This window comes from Trachypithecus francoisi, unplaced genomic scaffold, assembly GCF_009764315.1.
Source record: "Trachypithecus francoisi isolate TF-2019V2 unplaced genomic scaffold, Tfra_2.0 Lachesis_group15, whole genome shotgun sequence".
Classification (NCBI taxonomy): Eukaryota; Metazoa; Chordata; class Mammalia; order Primates; family Cercopithecidae; genus Trachypithecus; species Trachypithecus francoisi.
This window is the reverse complement of record NW_022681460.1, coordinates 44415455-44437719: the sequence shown is the minus strand read 5'-3', so window position 1 is coordinate 44437719 and position 22265 is coordinate 44415455. Positions and strand designations below refer to the sequence as shown.

At 32.9% G+C, this 22265-nt stretch overlaps 1 protein-coding gene across 2 annotated transcripts in view; it reads left to right on the top strand.

The window, feature by feature from the left end:
- ASCC3 (activating signal cointegrator 1 complex subunit 3) overlaps nt 1-22265 on the top strand; it is a 392749-nt gene that overhangs the window by 105517 nt on the left and 264967 nt on the right. For both annotated transcript variants that reach the window (XM_033234693.1, XM_033234694.1), the window contains 2 exons: nt 20716-20916; nt 21372-21512. In XM_033234693.1, coding sequence (XP_033090584.1) covers nt 20716-20916; nt 21372-21512 — 342 coding nt within the window. The remainder of the gene's footprint in view (nt 1-20715; nt 20917-21371; nt 21513-22265) is intronic.

The following is a 22265-nucleotide window of genomic DNA, read 5'->3' as shown; positions in this document are numbered from 1 at the left end:
TCCATACTGCCCAAGGTTATTTATAGATTCAATGCCATCCCCATCAAGCTACCAATGACTTTCTTCACAGAATTGGAAAAAACGGCTTTAAAGTTCATATGGAACCAAAAAAGAGCCCACATTGCCAAGACAATCCTAAGTCATAAGAACAAAGCTGGAGGCATCACGTTACCTGACTTCAAACTATACTACAAGGCTACAGTAACCAAGACAGCATGGTACTGGTACTAAAACAGAGATATAGACCAATGGAACAGAACAGAGCCCTCAGAAATAATACCACACATCTACAGCCATCTGATCTTTGACAAACCTGAGAAAAACAAGAAATGGGGAAAGGATTCCCTATATAATAAATGGTGCTGGGAAAATTGGCTAGCCATATGTAGAAAGCTGAAACTGGATCCTTTCCTTACTCCTTATACGAAAATTAATTCAAGATGCATTAGAGACTTAAATGTTAGACCTAATACCATAAAAACCCTAGAAGAAAACCTAGGTAGTACCATTCAGGACATAGGCATGGGCAAGGACTTCATGTCTAAAACACCAAAAGCAACGGCAGCAAAAGCCAAAATTGACAAGTGAGCTTATTTTTTATTTACTGCATGTCTCTTCTTTGCCATGCTGTCTGGATTACTGAAGCTTTATAGGAAGTCTTGAAAACAGGTGTTAGTATTTGATTAATCTATTTCTTTGATTTTCCATATGAATCATGTTGTTTTCTACAAAATTTTCTGCTGAGATTTTACTGCCATTCCATTGAATCTATAGATTATTTGATGAGGATTTAAATCTTAATATCAAACCTTCCAAACCATGAAGATTATATACTTCTTCATTTATTTAAGTATTCTTTGATTTTTTTCATGATTAATTTATAATTTTTAGCATATGTTTTACAACTGTTTTGTTAAATTTATACCTATGTATTTCATGTTTATGTTTTCTGGTATTATTTTAAAACTCTTTCAGATTCAACCTCTAATTGTTCATTAAGTATAGAAAAATACAAGGGGTTATCAGTTGCTTGTCAGAAGGCAAATCCTACAAAATGGAGTCATATATAACATAAAATAATCATGGGAGTGACAGCCTCTGCCATATTCTTCTATTGGTTAGAAACAAGTCACAGATCCCACCACGCTTGAGGGGAAAGGACTAAACTAGGGCATGAACACCAGAAGGCAGACATCTGGGATTATTTGGGCTTACCTTAGGGTCTGTCTGCCACTTAAAATCTTACTTTGCACATTTACATGTCCAGACCATCTAAAACTGATACTTCAATATGATGTAAGATAAAGATTTAAATTCATTTTTAAAATATGGATAATCAGTTACTCTAGCACCATTTTGACCCATTGTTAAGACTCAATTTCATCCCTGTTAGAAATCAAGTGTGTATAAGTATGCCTCTGGTATATCATTTTAAGTGTGATTTCAAAGTTTTTTAGCCTAAAATTATTTAATTGGTATTACAAACAGTCTTGGCTGGGGTTGTAGGATCTAACTTCTGATAAACAGCTGCACCTCTAATCATGGCAATAAAACTGAAGCTAAAGAGTCTCTTTTAAATTCTGTTGAATCACACAATGAAAATGTCATTTTTAGTTTCTTGGCTGATATTTATGGTAATAATTGGTTTCAGCTCTGACTTGAACCTTTAAATTACTTTTACTAGTTTGCTCAAAATCTTTGCAAAGGATAAAATATTTGGGCACTTATATGGTCAAGTCCACAAAATATTACAGATGTTGAATCAAGGGTAATTATTTAATTTAAATTTGTTATAGTTCATATGACTGTAAACTTTCCAAACTGATTAAATAATGCAAGAATGTCATTTTAAATGTACATCTCCTTAAACAAGGGAATTTCATTATTAGAATCCTCAATGGAAATTTTTGGAAGACATTATTTCCACCAGCATTATATCTAACACTTAATTTATTTATTTTTTATTTTTTTTTGAGAAGGAGTCTCGCTTTAATGTAATAACATACCAAGAGCATGTGTATGAATGTGACTATTATCATAGCACCCTAAAGAAGGTGTTCCAGAGTGACATCTGACATGTTGAGTTATTCTTAAGAGTGTGCTGGTGAAAACCAGATGTACAATCTGAATGGTTTGTCAGTAGAACTTTTTATGATTGTGCAGTCCAAGTTCTGTTTCTTTTTTAAAATTCCCCATTGAGAACTTTGTGTTTTTTCTTCAGTTTTCCTAAACATTCAGCTTTTGCTTAAATCATACCTCTCCTGGGAATTAGGAGGGCATCTTACCCTCCCAAGAAGACAGTATACCTCTCTGACTCCAGTTATATCTGAAATTCTTGTTAAACATGGTATTGCTATTGTTTGTTTTTTCTCTCCTGTGTTTTGTCTTCAAGGCCAGTAATAACTTCCTATTTATCATTTTAACATCAGGCAGTGAAGTATATTTAGAAGGTCCATCTGTATTTAGCTGACGTTTGTTTTTGTTATGCTTCTTAGATAGACTTTTCTGTATGAGAAGTTTTAGGAATTGACACTTACAGGCATATTGAGTATTGTCAGTATTTTAAACAGTGTAAGTGGGCTGGGCATGGTGGCTCACACCTGTAATCCTAGCATTTTGGGAGGCCAAGGCAGGAGGATCACTTGTACCCAGGACAAGACCAGCCTGGGCAACGTAGTGAGACCCCATTTCTAAAAATATTTTTTAAAATTAAAAAAATTAGCCAGGCATGGTGCTGCATGCCTGTAGTCCTAGGTACTCAGGAGGCTCATGTGGGAGGATCACTTGAGTCCAGGAGTTTGAGATTGCAGTTAGCTGATGATCATGCTTCTGCTTTCCAGCCTGGGCAGCAGAAGGAGATCCTGTCTTTAAATTAATAAATGATTAAATGAGTGAATGGGTGGTGTAAATGCATTCAGTTAAGTAGCATAAAAATATATGAATAATACATTGCAATTTCTAATTAATTTGGGTGGGCTTTCTTACTGCTTTCTTCATATGTAATACAATTTGGCTGAGTTTCATTTTAGGAAATAAGTAACTTGATTTTCACAAAATCTAACAATCTCTCTTCTTTCAAAGATTTAATATTAGGTTACTCTTTTGAGGTGCTTTGTTACTAAAACTTAATTTCCTCTACCCAGATCATCTGATTGAAAATGCATTTTCATCATAAAACATTAAAATATATGAGTCTTCAGTAAAGAGAAAACAACAGTGTCCATGCACTGTCTTTCATATCTCTTAATAAAATTTAGTAATTTTTCAGTGCACTTTCAAGAGGGGGTACAAATTAGAAATTTGGTGTTTGTAAAGATGTAGAACTCTATATTACAGAATGAAAAAGAGGGTTAGTCGGTTATTTTGTATTACTACAAAAGCATTAGGTATTTCTATTTATAAAGAAATATTGTTGTGTTAATACATTAAGTCAATACAGAATAGGCCTTTCTCCTTTTGTTTATTTTATCTAAACAGAAAAGATTTTTGTAGGGCTGGTGATAAAATTTTTCTCTTACTAAAAAATAATATCTACAATGTAATATCTACATTTATAATATAAAATAGAAAGTGAAAATGTCTTTACAGCCCCAACTTTAGTAGAATACTTTGATATATATCTTTCCAGAATGTTTTTGTATTAATAAAATATATTTAATTAGTTACTATTTTGTGGTATACTTTTTTTCTCTTTTGGACACATTTTTGTATAAGCAAATATATCTTCATTCTGTTTATCTACAGTGATTCATGGAGAATGTGTCATGAATTACTTGCTCCAATAACCCTTTTTATAGATATTCAGCTTGTGTCTGTTTTTTTCCTTATTGTAAATGATGTTAAAGCAAGCAACTTTGTGCTTTTTTATGTATCTGATATTCTTGTTCAGTTATTTTACATGGATACTTTTTTGACTTGGAGTTAGGTTAAATGATGTATGCACATTTGTAATATGAATTGTATATAAGCAATATATATGGAGGTGTAAACATTACCAAGATCAATCAATTTTTTAAAAAATCTTCAACACTCAGATGAATGAAATAGTATCTTCCTCTATTTTGCATTTATTTTATTATTAGTAAAATCATTATTTTCATTGACTGTATTTTCATATTTAGTTTTATAAATTATGTTACTTGGTTAAAAATCAGCTTTAGGAATCAAAAAATTAGCCTTAAAAATAAAAGTGTAAAGTAATGAAATTAATAAGTTTTACAAGCCTTTAACTTGGACTTTTAATTTAGAATTTGGTGTCAGATACCTGAGTTTCAATCTTTGCTCTACAATTTACTAACCATTTATCCTGGTTAAGTTCTTTAAACTCTTCATGCCCTACTTCCCCCCTCTTTAAAAGAAGGATGATAAAAAGACCTACCTCATAAATTTTCTTTGAATGCTAAGTGATATGCACTTAAAACATTTAAAACAAAACCTTATATGTAGTACGTGCTCAGTAAAAATGGTTGCTAAATAGATTAGTGAACAATTTACTTGCCAACTTAAGGAATATATTATGTGTTTACCTTTAATTCAAGAGCATTAGAGAGATCATGTTGTAGTTTTTGTGTTCAGTTAGTCTACTGACTTGTCACAAATTATGTAGTTTAGGATTGGTGTATTTAGTGAAGTAGTATGTCAGATCTTTCCTGCTTCCTTAAACGTTACAATGTGGGGGTATGTGGAAGCAAAGTTATACTTGGAGCTCATGAAATGGGTTTCTGGTAGTCTAGTGATGAATCTAGAGATGTGCAATGTGAGCTCATCTGCTGCAATGTGAGCTCCTGAGGTCAGACCATGTCCTCAAAGCCTGACACTTGGTAGGCAGCGTTTAGTACATGATGAAGGAGTAGGAGGATTCATTTTAGATAGCAGCAACATGTGATTTAGGCTTGCGTTTAATAACAGATCTGGTCCTCTGGTGAAGTCATTGAGGCTTAGATGAGACCACAGGTCTGATGTCACAAATATTGGAGGTAGAAAGAACACCTGTTGTTTTCTTTTGTAACTAAACTTTTAATTGGGAAGTCCTTTGAGGAACTAGCCATGTTAACACCAAAAAAGAGAAGACTGGGAAGAACACTGAGTAGGGGACATATGGTGTAGAATAATTTGAAGGGGCATGAGAAGAGTAATTTAACTCACTATTTTGTTTCTAAAGGGTGGAATTCGAGAAATAATGAGAAGAACTAAATATGAAATATTTATATAATACATGAGAGCTCATTTAGGCTTTTCCACTAAATCAGACATGTTTTTATCTTTTCCGTTTCTTAAAACATGTCAGTCATATTTTTTTTTGGCATAGGTGTTATCATATGGTTTCAAAAACTAGCAACCTTTACATAGTGAAAAGCCTTTTGTTTATGTCTTTTATCTTCCCAGGTCCCTGCCTTCTTTCATTAATAAGCAGTGTATTTAATTTTACGCATTCTTTCAGAATTTCTGCAAGCAAATATACATTATTATTTCCTTCTGTCCTCAATTTGTTTTTTTTTTTTTTTTTTTTTTTTTATTATACTTTAAGTTCTAGGGTCCTCAAATTTGGACAATAAAATAGCGTATTATACTACTATTCTGCAGCTTGCTTTTTCTTGGCCATAAAAAGATCTTTTCATCTCAGAAAATAGAAAACTTCCTTATTCTGTTTTATGGAGGCATAGAATTTCATTGTATGGATATGCCATAAGTTATTCCAGTGGTACGCTATTAAGGACATTTTGGTTGTTTTTAGTTTTTGGTGTGACAAATAATTTGTGATTAATAATCTTATGCATACACAATTTTGCACATGTGTAAGTATATTTTTGGATACATTTTTAAAAAGTGAAATTGCCAGATAGGCCAAAGGTTATAGGCATTCATTTGTGAGTGAAATATTTTTGTGTTCCCTAAGTGAAGCAGGATCATATTTTGAAAGAATGCATTTGGGTTCACTAAGAAAGTGTTTATTTGTGGCACTGGGTTTCAAACTTTTTTTTTTAAGCATATCTGAAAAATATTTTACATTGTAATCAATACACTCAAAAACAATTAAAACACAATTTTCACGAAACTGTTTTACCCTTATCACATGTGATGTATTAGTATTTTCTTTTTCTTTTCTATTCTTTAAAAACATTGATAACAATCCCTAAATTAATTTCATAACTCACTAGTAAGGCATAACCTTCTTTGTGAAATACACTGATCTAGAGTTTAGTTGACCAACTCTGTTACATATAGTAGACGAGGATCTCTAGTTGGACTATACAGTCTCCCAAGAATTTCCTATAATTCTTTTGCAGGTTCAAACAGACAAATAAGCATGGGTTTTAGTAATTTTTATAAAGTCTCTTAGAAATAATATTTTGTTACCTCTGGACCTAGAAGGATGATATTTTAAAATAATAGCATATGTTGGTATAATATATACAGAGAGATACAAATATAGAAAAATATAGATATGTAAATAGGGATTGGGTATAAACCAGTCAGTTTCTTAGGGATTATATAAGATATAATGTTACATATTTCTGACATAATACATAATTTGCATGTATTCTTAATGTGGGAGATTCTGTGATATGCTAAATGTCTGGTTATGTTTAGAGTTTTTAGTACTTAGTGTCAGGAGGATTAAAAAATACATTAAAAGTATGTTTTGAAACTACCTGTTTTGGTTTTAAGAACAAATGTACCGGCCAGGTGCGGTGGTATATGCCAGTAATCCTAGCACTTTGGGAGGCTGAGACGTGCGCATCACGAGGTCAGGAGATCGAGACCTTCCTGGCTAACACAGTGAAACCCTGTCTGTACTAAAAAAAAAATAAAAATAAAAATAAATTTTTAAAAATTAGGTGTGGTGGCACATGCCTGTAGTCCCAGATACTTGGGAGGTTGAGGCAGGAAAATCGCCTGAACCCCGGAGGCGGAGGTTGCAGTGAGCTGAGATCGCACCACTGCACTCCAGCCTGGGCAAGAGAACAAGAGAACAAACTCTGTCTCAAAAAACAACAACAAAAAAACAAGTGTACCAGGAGCTGTTGCAATCCAAGCTAACTTGGTGTTTTACTGGCAACTGCAGTGAATGAATATAGAAAAAAATTATTTGACTAATATTTATAATATATGATAAAAGAAACACTTGTGGAACTTAATAAATAATGTGAGTAGAACAATTTATTCTTAACATGGAGCATCTTAACTATTAGTTGATTTATAAACATTCATCAACAATACAGTTCATAGCTGATAATTATAATTTAATCAAAATGACTCAGCTGAAGCAAGCACAGAAAAAAAAAGATGCCACCACTGAGTATTTGCTTTACACCATTTACTGTGCTAGGAATTAGAGAGACAAAGTTGAAAAACATAATTTATGCCTCATAGTAGTCTTATATTCTAAAGGAAAATACTTCTTATATTTATCGTTTAGTACTTTAGGGAATACAAGTGATTTCATTTGATCAGGTGAGGTATTTGTCAAGTATTTGTCACTAATGTAATATGTGGTTGACATTTCAACCTCACTGTTTTAGACCTTGGGTTGGAATATAGAAATAAATATGAGTGATTGTCAGTTTTAGAAAAGAACATTAATTCCGTTGTTTAACACATTCAACAAATGGTTACTTGTTTTCTTCTTTTTATGCTTACCAAGGATAACTATAGAGAATAAGACATTAAGAAAAAGACTAATGTACTTTCTCTTTCCTAAAGACTCCTCAATGTGTAGTTTTTTGTTTTCTTTTTAAGTCAGGATCTTTCCTTGTCACCCAGCCTAGGGTGTGGTGGCATGATCATGGCTCACTGCAGCCTCGAACTCCTGGCCTCAAGCAATCCTTCCATTTCAGCCTCCCAAGTTGTAAGATTGCTGGCATGAGTCACTGTACCTGGCAATATAATTTATCTGAATTTTATGAACTTCATATTATGGCAGGGTCTTTTAGACCACCTTAAGGATTTTTGAATGTTGCCCTAAGAGATTTTCCCTGAATGCAAACTGCTGTGTTAGGACAGTATATTTATCAATTTATAAGTATTATATAAGTTAGCTGGGCACTCTCCAGAGCTGCACTGTTTGATATAGTAGCCATTAACCACATGTGGGTGTTTAGCAATTGAAATGTGGCTAGTCTAGATTACAATGTGCTTTAAGTGTAACATACACTAATTTTACAATTTCATGTTAAGATGATATTTTAGATACATTGAGTTAAATAAAATACATTATAAAATTAATTTCACTGTTTTTGTGTTTTTTTAATGGTTCTGCTAGAAAATATAAGTGTATATTGGCTTTTAATGTACTTCTATTGGACAGTGATGAATTAGACTAGGAATATTTTAAATGTTTTAAAATATTTTTCAGTTGTTCATTTTCAATCTGTAGGATTAATTTGTTTGTTTCTTAATATGTAGTCCCCACCTTTAAGATTTCTCTGTGACTAGGGTAGCTGATATTTTGTCTTCTATTCTTAGTAGAGTATGAAAGATTATGGTCTAAGCTTTGATTTCTAAGTTATTTATTTACAACCAAATGCATGCAGACACAACCTGGTCAGATAAAGATACTAGCCCTAGTATGTTAACATAGTTTACCTGAAATTAACATGTCCCTAAACCTACCTGTCCCAAGGTCTCTAAGGCCTAAATTGAGGTCCTGAACTTTCTACACTTGTTTATCTGAATCTATTACTGAGAAATCCCCTGAAAGTTAAAAAGGATGAGAATTATAGGGCAAAAGATGGCTCACTCATGTAAAATATGAAGCAGTTTCTGTTAGCCGAAAACTTTTTCACCAATAAATTAGGTTCATCCTCAGAAAGATGAAAAGGGGACTCCATGGTAACAGTAGAGGAGTGGAGCCAGCAGAGTATTTTCTTCCAGCTTTTTAATGTGGTCTTTTAAAATATGGTTGTAAGCATAGTATAAATATAATTTTGGAGTCAGGCATGCTGGCACATGATGGGAATCCCAGCAATTTGGGAGGCTGAGGCAGGGGGATCACATAAGCCTAGGAGTTTGAGACCAACTTCAGCAACATAACGAGACTCCATCTCAAAAAATAAAATAAAATATAATTTTGTATTTTTTCCACTTACTGTATATAGGATTTTTTATCCTGTTGCTTCATATTCTCCTTGATTACTATTTTAATGAATGCATACTATTTCATTGAATAGGTATATCATAATTTACTTAACTGTCCCTCTAATTTGAGCAATCACTTGGTAATTAGGAAAATTGAAAGCTTATTATAGCTGTATACCTTATAATCTTCATCTTTTATGTTGATCTTTTAAAATTATCTTAAAGATTTTTATCTACATAGTTACTAATTATATATTTATGTTAATGTGGTAAAATGTGTATGATTCTTTTGCCCAAGTAATCTTATGAATTGTTGAAGTAAAATAATCAGAATATATTAAACTTAACTTTTAGTTCAATTTCATATTTATTGAATAGCTAAACGTTTCTCAAATATGTGAGATCTATGACATTAGATTGGATATGGTTTACTCTTCCTAAGCAAGACTTAGATTACATTTGGAAAACCAAGTTACTCAATTTTCAGAGGCTGTTGCATGAGCAGATTTTAAATATTAAAAAATTTGCATTGTTGTATGTCACATAGCCTTTCAATAATAAAATTTGTTTATTAAGTTGTGTTAACTATCAAAAGTATTTTTTATTAAGATGATTGCCGTTTCATCTTGTGACTAGTTACTTATAACAATGCTTATCTAGTCTAAGTAGTATATTACAAAATTCCATTGACCACAAATATAGTTGGTAAACCCTAATTGAGAACAAGAAGATTTCTAACTAAAATAGAGGTGTAGTGTTATTATATAAAACCGTATATACTTTACTCCTCAAAGAATCCACTAAACCTTTACCTAGTGTCTGTTAGCTTCTAATTTTAGACAGAATTTAGAAAGGTTACTAGACTGTAAACTTTTGAAGTTTGAATCTGGTGCTACTATGTAATTTTGGAAGAATCACTATACCTTTCTGAAAATTAATTTTTAAAAATTCTTGACCTTTCCATGACTTTCAAATTCTATTGTAATTGCCTATTTGAAATCTCTACTTAGATGTATAATAGGTCCTTCAAATGGTGTGTTTATTTTTCTGTCTCAGTCTGTCATCTTAATCTTCCTCATATCCTAAAAACTATTTTTCACTCAAGCAAAAAGTCATCTTTGATTTATCTCTTTTTTTTCCCCACCATCTTACATTTAAGTCATCATCAGATCCATTGACTGTACCTTGAAGAAATAGCCTGGGTTCAGGAACTTCTCTCCATTTCTTCTGCTGACACTCCAATATAAACCAACATCAACTTCCACTTGTATTACTGCCATAGTTTTATGCTACTTCTCAGTCTTTTTTCCACATGGTAGCCAGAGACAACTTTAAACATTACAAATCATATTATATTATTCTTCTACTTAAAATCCTGCAGAGATTTTAATTGTGTTGAGAATAAAAATCCAAGAGCTTTGCTATGACCTACCTACAATTCCTATCTTTCTTTCTCATCTCATGTGTGACCACTTACTCAGCCATTCTAATCTCTGTACATTTCCTTAGAATTTCAAGTTAGTCCTGATTTTGGTGGTCTACTTGTAGATCTTTATTTTGCCTAGAATGTGCTGAGATAGCAAATTTTTTCATGGCCTGGTTCTTGTCATTTTATTCTCAACTCAGATCACCTCTCTTGAGGCACCTTTCTAGAAACCTAATTTAAGGTGATTGTTATGTCTCACTCTCCATTACACCATCTGTGAAAATGTATTCATATGAGCATTTGAAACAATTTTTAAATTAGTAAACATGTTGATTTTTTGTCTCCCACCCTAATTAGAACGTAGTAAGCTACATGACAGCAGAGACTTTGTCTACCTTATTGAGTGTTTGAACAGTTTATGCCACATAGAGGAGATACTCAAGAACTATTTGCCAAATAAATGAGTGATTCCAGCTATAAATGAAAGATCAGAGATTTTTAAAAATGTATCCTGTTAGGAAAGCCCAAAGTTGTCATCTATTTTAGAGTAATTATCGAAAATAGTTTTATACACTCACACCTACACACACATATAAAGTAGTCCTTACTTGAAGACCTTTAAATGAAAAAAGTTATCCAGTTATCTAAAAGAAAATCATCTGATCATCTAGTGAATACTCAAGTATGTTAAATAAGGTATTCATGTAAACTGATTTTTAACCTCGTAACTTTTACATAGATTATGGCATGGAGCCAGGTTTGTGAGGAATACTAGAGTGGTGGGATTCCAGCATATAAAACTTGGACTGAGTGTGTGGAGTGGCTGTCATCTCTGATTCTGAAATTTTGAGCCTAAGCCACATCCTATAGGGAGCCAGAGAAAAAGTGTGAAAATTATGTAATGTATGTTCTTGGTATCTATCTGATTTATGATAAATATATGCTGAAATTTTAATATCTATTGTTTGAATATCTTAAACCTAAGCTTATGATGTTTAGGAGGGACAGCATGTTCCTGGGTTCATCTGAGATGCCTAGTTAATGCTTTTTAATTAACTGACAAAATAAATACATATTATTATAAACAATGAGGTATGTTTACTGTGTATTTTTGTTCTTCCAGCTAAATAGTATCATCTAGTTTTATTTTTTTTTTTAATTATTATACTTTAAGTTCTAGGGTACATGTGCACAATGTGCAGGTTTGTTACATATGTATACCTGTGCCATATTGGTGTGCTGCACCCATCAACTTGTCAGCACCCATCAACTCATCATTTACATCAGGTATAACTCCCAATGCCATCCCTCCCCCCTCCCCCTTCCCCATAATAGGCCCTGGTGTGTGATGTTCCCCTTCCAGAGTCCAAGTGATCTCATTGTTCAATTCCCACCTATGAGTGAGAACATGCGGTGTTTGGTTTTCTGTTCTTGAGATAGTTTGCGGAGAATGATGGTTTCCAGCTGCATCCATGTCCATACAAAGGACACAAACTCATCCTTTTTTATGGCTGCATAGTATTCCGTGGTATATATGTGCCACATTTTCTTAATCCAGTCTGTCACTGATGGACATTTGGGTTGGTTCCAAGTCTTTGCTATTGTGAATAGTGCCGTAATAAACATACGTGTGCATGTGTCTTTGTAGCAGCATGATTTATAATCCTTGGGGTATATACGCCCAGTTTATTTTTAAAAATAGAATATGCACTCACGAGTAGCCTGTATTACCAGTATTTGATAAATGGATATCCAAAACCTACACTTTCTATGGAATTTCATAAATGAGTCATCTTATTTCAGTAGTCTAGTGAGTCGCAAATATGTAAGACAAGTGTATGTTAAAATCAGTAGTCTGGTGTATGTTTGTAAGATCAGTAGTCTGGTGAGTCCCAAATATGTATAGACAGGTGGGATGTAGGATGAAGCTTGTAACACTTAAAATGTTTCTGGTCTGCTAATTATGGTATGTTTTGAAAATGCTTAGTAGTTAGAACCAATTAAAAAGGAAAATGGTATATATTTAGAATGACTATCTGGATTAAATATAAAGCACTTAAGATAAATAATCATGAGACTCTCAGTTTTCTGTTTAAAAGCAAATGCTGATTTGCTAAGAAATAATTTCAATTTAACTTTATGTATTCATTAAAATATAAAATCAATATGAAATGTTTTAAGTTAGAAGAACGTCAAATATTTGGAAGCAAAGATTAGCTGCATTTCATTAGGTATTGTGTATGCAGGAAATATAAATAAAACAAACATTATTAGCATGTAGTTCTAAAGTTGAGTATAGAGTTTTGATATAACCCACATTCTTCTTCTTCTGTAATCATTTGTTTTCTTAAAGCATTTGTGAATATAATTTGAATATCATTCAAATACAAGAAATCTATGCATAATGGACATCAATTATTTCATGTGCCAGTAGCTTAAACCAGTTCACAATATCAAGTATACTGAGCCCTCTAGTGATTTTTTTTTTACTGCCATCACAATTGCTGTCTGTGCACATTCCTTTTTATTTTTACCAACAAGTTTATTGGTGAAAATTATTTCATTCATTTTCCTTAATTTGAAATGAAAAATAAAAAGAAACTTTATAGGGAATGGTACAAAACTTGGGCTGTTTTAAATATGTTTGTAGCTTTGGAGGGTTTTTCCTTTTTAATTTGCTGTTTCTATTCAGCATGTTCTTATAATATTCTTATAAGAACATTATAAGAATATTATATATATTCTTGCATATATATACATCACTATATATATGTATACATATATATACATATATACATATATATAGTGATGTATATATATGCAAGAATATTATAAGGACTTTTTTGAAATGTTTGTTTTGAAATAAATGTAGAGAATACTTAACCAGCAAGATAAATCATCATATTATTTTAAACAGTAAATTGGGTGGTAATTTGCATTTGAGCTAGGACAAACTGAGTTTAGGTCCTGTCTTGACCAAATTTATTAGCAGTGTGGACTTGGGTAAGTTATTTAACCTCTCTAGGTCTCAGTTTCCTCTGATAATTTCTTCACATAGTCTCTAAAATAACCTTTTAGAGATGTTTCCAGAGGAGTCTTTATAATGTCTTTTCTTCATATTGAATTTTTCTTTCATAATTTAAATATAAGCCTTCTTATTCTCAGAAGAGAAATTTATTATTGCTATGGTTTTAAATATTTTTTATTATATTCCAAATAGAAAATATAATATGCTGCTTCCTTGCTTAAAAGAGACCTTAAATAGTAACTGTGTCACTTTTGTTCACAGTTACATCCCTAGTGGCTGAAAAAGTCCCCAGCTATTTCATTCAATAATTTGGTGCTCATTTAGTAACTTGGTAAATGAGTGAAGAAAAGGTCAGCTCCTTCAGTGTGGCATATGTGGCTTTTTGTAGTCTGCTCTTGGCCTACTTTTCCATCTTCATCATCTTTGCTACTGCTTTTCACTAGCCCTAAGTGTTTTTCTAATATCCTGTTTCTTGTACCTGATATGGCATGCTTAGTGACTGCCTCTCCCTCACATACCTCAGCATATAGTTCATATCCTTATTATAGAAACCTTAGTGATTTAATCTAATTTTAAACATGCCTTTTTCTTCCTTTAAACGACAAACTAGGGCTAGGTGTGGTAGCTCACAACTGTAATCCCAATGCTTTGGGAGGCTGAGGTGGGAGGATAACTTGAGCCCAGGAGTTCAAAGACCAGTCTGAGCAAGACCATCAAGACCTTGTCTCTACTAAAAATAAAAGAGTTAGGGCCGGGCACAGTGGCTTATGCCTGTAATCCCAGCACTTTGGGAGGCTGTGCTGGGCGAATCACGAGGTCAGGAGATCGAGACCATCCTGGCTAACATGGTGAAACCCTGTCTCTACTAAAAATACAAAGAATTAGCCAGGCGTGGTGTTAGGCGCCTGTAGTCCCAGCTACTGAGGAGGCTGAGGCAGGAGAATTGCTTGAACCTGGGAGGTGGAGGTTGCAGTAAGCTGAGATAGCGCCATTGCACTCCAGCTGCAAAAAAAAAAAAAAAGTCACTTGAGTGTGGTAACATGCACTTGTAGTCCCAGGTACTCAGAAGGTTGAGGCAGGAGGATCACTTGTCTACAGAAGTTTGAGGTTGCGGTGAGCTGCGATTGCCTCACTGCACTACAGCCTGGGCAACAGAGCAAGATGCTGTCTCAAAAATCATCAACAAAACCCAGAAACTAGTCAATTTTAAGGATCATTTTAAACGTTGTCTAACTTTTGTTATGAAAACAAATATTTGCATTGACAGAACTCCTTAGCATAATAACAATCAGTAAATAATTGTTGAATTGATTAGAATGTTATAAACCTCTATATATGTAATAGGTTTTGTTTGTTAGTATATTCTTCTGATACTTTATTTATTTCTTGAACTATAACCTTCAAAAACAAATAAATAAGTTTTTTACTGAAAGTTGATGATAGGGCTTTTGCTAAACTGCTACATATTTTGGTTAGATTCAATTTAATATTTCTTTGGAGGATATTATGTATGCAGTGTATACTTTAAACTTTTCCCCTCATTTAATTATAGTTCTTTTTGCAAGTAGCCAGCATAATATCATTCAATAAAAATTTATTTAGCAGCCTATTATGTTCCTGGCAATTGATTAGGTACTGGGGTAATACAAAGAGTAATAAAAAACAGAACCCTTAGTTTCAATCCAATGGGTCAGAAATACATAGAAAGGACTCATTTCAATATTTGTGGTTATGGGTCATAATAATAATATATAAAGAGGATTGTCTGAGTGTCTAGTTGTTGAGAGAAGCTATGGTAGTTCCTTAAATCTTCTAAAATATGGTGAAGCGTAAAGAAATAAAGATAACAATTGTTTAGGGAATTGGAGAGAACCAGAGATTGCTTTTGAGCTTAAACTTTTTTTTTTTTTTTTTTTTTTGAGACGGAGTCTCGCTGTGTTACCCAGGTTGGAGTGCAGTGGCCGGATCTCGGCTCACTGCAAGCTCCGCCTCCCAGGTTCACGCCATTCTCCTGCCTCAGCCTCCAAGTAGCTGGGACTACAGGTGCGCACCACCACGCCCGGCTAATTTTTTGTATTTGTAGTAGAGACGGGGTTTCACCGTGTTAGCCAGGATGGTCTCGATCTCCTGACCTCATGATCCGCCCGCCTCGGCCTCCCAAAGTGCTGGGATTACAGGCTTGAGCCACCGCGCCCGACCACACGCCATTCTCCTGCCTCAGCCTCCTCAGTATCTGGGACTACAGGCACCTGCCACCACGCCCAGCTAATTTTTTGTATTTTCTTTAGTAGAGATGGGGTTTCACTGTGTTAGCTAGGATGGTCTCAATCTTCTGACCTCATGATTCGCCCGCCTCGGCCTCCCAAAATGCTGGGATTACAGGCGTGAGCCACTATACCCGGCCAATACTGTGTAGTATTCCATTGTATGAATATATAACATTTTGTTTATCCATTTATCTGATGATGGACATTTGAATGGTTTTAGGCTATTAAAGGTAAAACTGCTATAAACATTCATATACATGTTTTTGTATGTACATATACTTCTTTTTCTCTTGGGTAGAACCTCAAAGGGGTATGTTAGGTATAGGTTTAACTTTTAAAAACTTGCTAGATTGTTTTATTAAAGTGATTGTACATTTAGTTTAGTTGTATGTTTGTTTAACTTTTAAAAACTTGCTAGATTGGGCTGGGTGCGGTGGCTCACGCCTATAATCCCAGCGCTTTGGGAGGCTGAGGCGGGTGGATCATGAGGTCAGGAGATCTAGACCATCCTGGCTAGCATGGTGAAACCCCATCTCTACTAAAAATACAAAAAAAATTAGCCGTGCGTGGTAGCTGGCACCTGTAGTCCCAGCTACTCGGGAGGCCGAGGCAGGAGAATGGCGTGAACCCAGGAGGCAGAGCTTGCAGTGAGCCGAGATCCTCCCTCTGCAACTCAGCCTGGGCAACAGAGCGAGACTCAGTCTCAAAAAAAAAACTTGCTGGATTGTTTTATTAAAGTGATTGTACATTCAGTTTATCTACTATCAGTATGTGTGAATTCTTTTTTTTTTACATCCTCAACAATACTTGCAATTAAAAATATTTAAATTATTAAACATTTTGTCGATTTTTTAAATGTTAGCCATTTTAATAGTTGCATAATTGTGATTTTAATTTTTATTTCCCTAATGACTAATGATGTTGAGCATTTTTATGTGTGCTTATTTGACATCTATATATTTTCTTTGGTGAAATGATTCTTCACATCGTTACCTACTCTTAAAATTAAATTGCTTATATTCTTTATTGTTGTGTTGAGTTTTTAATATATTCTACATATAAGTACTTTATCTGATATAAGTATTGCAAAGATTTTTCTCCCATTTTATGGCTTCTCTTTTTATTTTCTTAACAGTATCTTAAAGATAATAGGTTTTCCATTTTGCTTAAGTCAGATTTACTGATTTGTGTATAGATTTTTATTTTATTTAAGAAATCTTGGCGTAACTCAGATCCACAAAGAATTTCTTTCATCTTTTCTTCTACATGTTTTATACTCTCAGGCTTTACTTTTAGTCAGTGATTCATTTTGAGTTAATTTTTGTATGTGACACAAGGTATGGATTCAAGTCATTTTTTAAACGTGTGTATACCCATTTGTTCTAGCATCATTTATTGAAAATGCTGACCTTTGTCATCTACGTTGCCTTTCAGCTCTTGTCAAAAATCAGTTGTCCAAATATGTGTGGATTTATTTCTGGATTTTCTATTCAGTTCCTTGATTTATTTGTTTGTATTTATGTAAATACCATGCTGTTTTGATTTCTCTAGTGTTTTAATAATTTTTGACATCAGGTAGTTTTAGTTCCCCAACATTGTTATTCTTTTTCAAATTTGTTTTGTTCCTTCTAGGTCATGTGTGTTTCCATATGAATTTTAAAGTCAGCTTGTCAATTTCCATAGGAAAGCCTGGTGGGATTTTGATTGAAATTGCATTGAATCTGTAGATAAGTTTGGGGGGAAAAAAAAAAAAAAGACGTCTTAAAAATTTTATCTTTCATTTAGCAAAATAGTGTAGTTTTCAGTATACAGGTCTTTCCCATCTCTTTTCATATTGATCCTTAAGAAATTCATAACAGAGTGCTATTTTTACTGATCAAAAAAATTGCTTTCAGGTATTTCATTGCTGGTATATAGAAATGTAATTTTTTAGTTGTTAGTCTTGCATCCTCCAGCCTTCCTGAATCCACACATTAGCTTTAGGAGCTCTTTTGTAAATTCCATCTGATTTTTTACATAGACAATCAGGTCATCTCTAAATACAGGTATTTTTTTTCTTCCTTTTTTATATTAATGACTTTATTTCTTTTTTTTCCCTCCCTTTTCTGATTGCACTCCAGTACAATGTTAAGTGGATAGAACCTCCAATACAATGTTAATTGGTGAGTGAGTGTAACAGCCTTACTATTCCTGGTTTTGGAGGAAAGCATTCAGTCTTACCCTGTTAATATGATGGGAACAGCTGTAACATTTTTGAAGATGCCCTCTATTGGGTTAAGGGATTCTCATCTACTTCTGGTTTGCTAAAATTAAGATAAAAAATAATAATAAATGGATGTTTGATTTTGTAAAAAGCTTTTTGTGCATTTATTAAGATCATGAAATTTTTGTGTGATGTATTATGTTGTTTATAATTTTTATATTTATGCTTTGAGGAGTATTAGTCTGTGATTTTATTTCATCTGGCTTTTATATTGGGGCAGTAATAGCTTCGTAGAATGATTTGGGGAGTATTCCTTTTTTTACATTTGTTTTTGAAATAGTTAAAACCTCCATGTAGAATTGATATTATTTCCATCTTATATTTTAGGTGGAATTCATTTGAGAATCTCTCTGGCCCTCAAGGTTTTTTTGTTTTTTTGTGTGTAAATAATTTTAACCTTATTCTTAGTTTCTTTAATAGATATGGGGTTAAGTTGTGTATTTGTTTTTGAGTGAGCTTTGGCAATTTGTGTTGTTTAAGAAAGTTGCCCATTTCATCTGAGTTGTCAAATTTACTGGCATGTAGTTGTTCATTATATTTTCTTACTATTCTTTTAATGTCTATATTATCTCTAGTGATGCCACTTTTCTCATTCTTGGTATTGATAATTAGTATCTTCTCTTATTTTTCCTGATCAGTCTGCCCAGAGGTTAATCAATTTTATTAATTTCAAAGAATCATCCTTCTCTGTTTTTTGTTTCATTGATCTTTATAATTACTTCCTTTATTCTGCTTTGGTTTTGTTTTTCCTTTTCTTTTTATTTTGGAAGATAAAGTTATTCTTTTGAAACCTTTTTTTTTCTTTTTTAATGGATTATTTTGAAAAATTTTATTTGTAATTGACAAATAATAAATAAAGGTACTATGTGATGTGTTAATGCATGTGTATAGTGCATAATGATCAAATCAGGGTAATTAGCATATCTCTCACTTTAAATGTTTATTATTTCTTTGTGATTATAACATTCAAAGTCCTTTCTTCTAGCTATCTTGAAATACACATTATTATTTGCTATAGTCTCTGTATAATAAGACACCAGAACTTAATCTTCCTGTCTAACTGTAACTTTGAACTCATTGACCAACCTTTTCCCATGCTATTCTTCCCCCCATCCTCTGTAGCTTCTGGTAACCACTGTTATACTCTCTACTTCGATGATATGAACGTTTTCAGATTCCACATATGAGTGAGATCATGTGGTATCTTCTTTTTTAATATAGTGGTTAGTGCTACAAAATTTCCCCTAAGTATTATTTTAGCAGTCTCTACAAATTTTGACATAATAAATTTTTATTTCCCTTCAGTTAAGAATACTTACAAATTGTTTTGATTTCTTCTTTCATCAGTGGTAGGAAGTGTGCTCTTAAGGAGGTGTGCTGTTTTGTTTCAAATACTTAGATATATTCCAAGTATCTTTCTAATAAGCGTACCTGATTTAATTCCATTGCAGTCAGAGAATATGATTTGCGTGACTGTCTTACTTTTCAATTTATTAAGACTTGTTTTTTGACCAAGAATATAGTATAACTTAACTGTTCCAAGAGCAGTGGAAGAGAACGTGTGTTCTACTATTGTTAGATGAATAAGTGTCAATCAGGTCAAGTTGGTTTATAGTGCCATTCAAGTCTATGGTAGCCTTGCTGATTTTCATGCCTCCTTGTTCTACAGATTTTGAAGAGTGGTATTGAAATCTTTCACTATAATGGTGGATTTGCCTATTTCCCTTTGCATGTCTTCAGTTTTTACTTCATGTATTTTGAAGATCTGTTATTAGTTATACAAATGTTTAGAACTATTATATCATATTGATTAATTTACCTCTTTGTCATTACGAAATGACTTTCTGTTTTGCTAGTAATATTCTTGGCTTCAAAATTTATTGTTTCTGATATTAATATAGCCATTCCAAGTTTCTGCAAGTAATCTCAACCAGTGTTTTGTTTAGTCTTAGACCTTCAGTTTTCATATAAGACTTTTATATAGGAAAATTTTAGGAAAAAATTATTTAACTGCTCTGGGTCTTAGTTTCTTTTTGATTAAAGGGACATAATAAGAGTACCTACACCAAATAATTGTTTTGAGGATTAAACAAAATAATATCAAAGATTCTACACCTGCACATGTTGCAATGCAAACTGTGTAAGTGTAGTCTATGGCTTTTGTTCCTACTATTACAGCTGCATTTTTTTTAAGTTTTTTTAAAAAACACATGAAATAGAATTTGCTATTGATTTATATCTTCAAGAAGTATCTTGTTTGCTGTTTCATTAGTCATCTTTAATCTAGACTAGATAAATTAGAACATCATGATGAAATTTGTAAATGAACATGAACTCAAAAAATACCTGTCTTTAATTTTGTTTTCTTACATTACTAATTTATCTTTTTTACTTAAGAATTGTATTCTAAAATTTAGATATAGAGTCATATTTTTCAAATTTATCAAGTTACCATTTCAAGTATATTCGAATTGTACAGTATTTTTCAGTTATTCTCAACTGCATACACCTCCGTTTAAACAAAAGACACATTGTGAAACTACAAGTTAGTCTTTTTTTTAAGAAACAAAGGAAATAAATGTTTGCACATAACGATTTGTATGGGTCCTTCACATTGTTACTATTTATAATGGATGATGTCTTTTTTTTTTAGATTGGACAGCTGGCTTTTAAAGGAATGAAGAGACTCAATAGAATCCAGTCAATAGTGTTTGAGACTGCCTACAACACCAATGAGAACATGCTGATTTGTGCCCCTACAGGAGCTGGAAAAACCAACATTGCAATGCTTACGGTCTTGCACGAAATTCGCCAACATTTTCAACAAGGTGTTATCAAAAAGAATGAATTTAAGGTAAGTAAATAGACCAGACAACAGCTTTTTAAATTGCAAGGAATAAAATAAATTTGCGGTTATATATAACATGAAATTTGAAAGTTCTTAAAGATATTGTACTTGAAGTCAGATAAGTAATACTGCTTGACTTACTTCATTACTATTAAGACAGTTCTTATTTGTGTTATGAAAATTCTATTACCATGTAAGAAGCTGTGAAAATACATTTAGCTTTGAAAGCAAACCAATTTTCAAAGCGATGCAGCTGTGTAAACGAATTCTATTGTTCGTTCTTTAAACAGCTACACACGTATCTCAGAAAGATAAGACTTTTCATATATCACTATTAAGATTTTTCACTGGAAGTAGTTACAATCATATTTCACAATAAATTGTGACTTATATTGGCTACTGTAAGACAAATGACATGGTGGTTTTTGCTCATTAATCAAGCTAGTGTTCCTTTGGTATAGATTGTATATGTTGCTCCAATGAAAGCCTTGGCAGCTGAAATGACAAATTACTTCAGCAGACGTCTAGAGCCACTAGGCATCGTTGTGAAAGAATTGACTGGTGACATGCAGTTGTCAAAAAGTGAAATTTTACGAACTCAGGTATGTTGTTTACCTAGATTTTTTGTTTAATACCATTCTTTTTTAGGTAATTGCAAAATTTTTAAACGACTATATCTTAAGTAACTAGAATAGGTGATACAAACATAATATAATGAACTTTTATTTGTAACCACATCTTATCTCTGTACTACAAAGAGTTTTTGCTGGTACTTTGTTTTCTGGTGTCCCTTCTAACTCCTGTAATTCTTACTGCATCTTGAATATTGTTAGGTTCCAAGTCTAATGGCAGTAAGGCTATTCTTTTAAAACAGTAGGGGATGAGGATATAAATAAGACCAGAGTTTAATTTTAAGAGGAGGGACATATATAGATCTTAAAATGATTGCACTAGTATTCCAAACTATTCCATAAGAATGATTTAACATACAATAAAGCTTTTTGGTCATTCATTATTTCATCAAATGCAAAGTTATTATTATTAAATCATGCACTGTATATAGCACTATATTAGAAGAAATGAATGAATGCATGACAGTAAAGACCCTTAAGATACAGTTTCTGTCTTCAAGAATCTTATGATTAAGAAAAAATATTTACATTTCAACTAGATGATTATTTATTGAAAGCAATATGTAAGTTAGGTGAAGTTCATTGTGTTTTTAAAAAATAAAATAGGCTGGGCATGGTGGCTCATGCCTGTAATCCCAGCACTTTGGGAGGCTGAGGCGGGCAGATCACAAGGTCAGGAGATCAGGACCATCCTGGCTAACAAGGTGAAACCCCATCTCTACT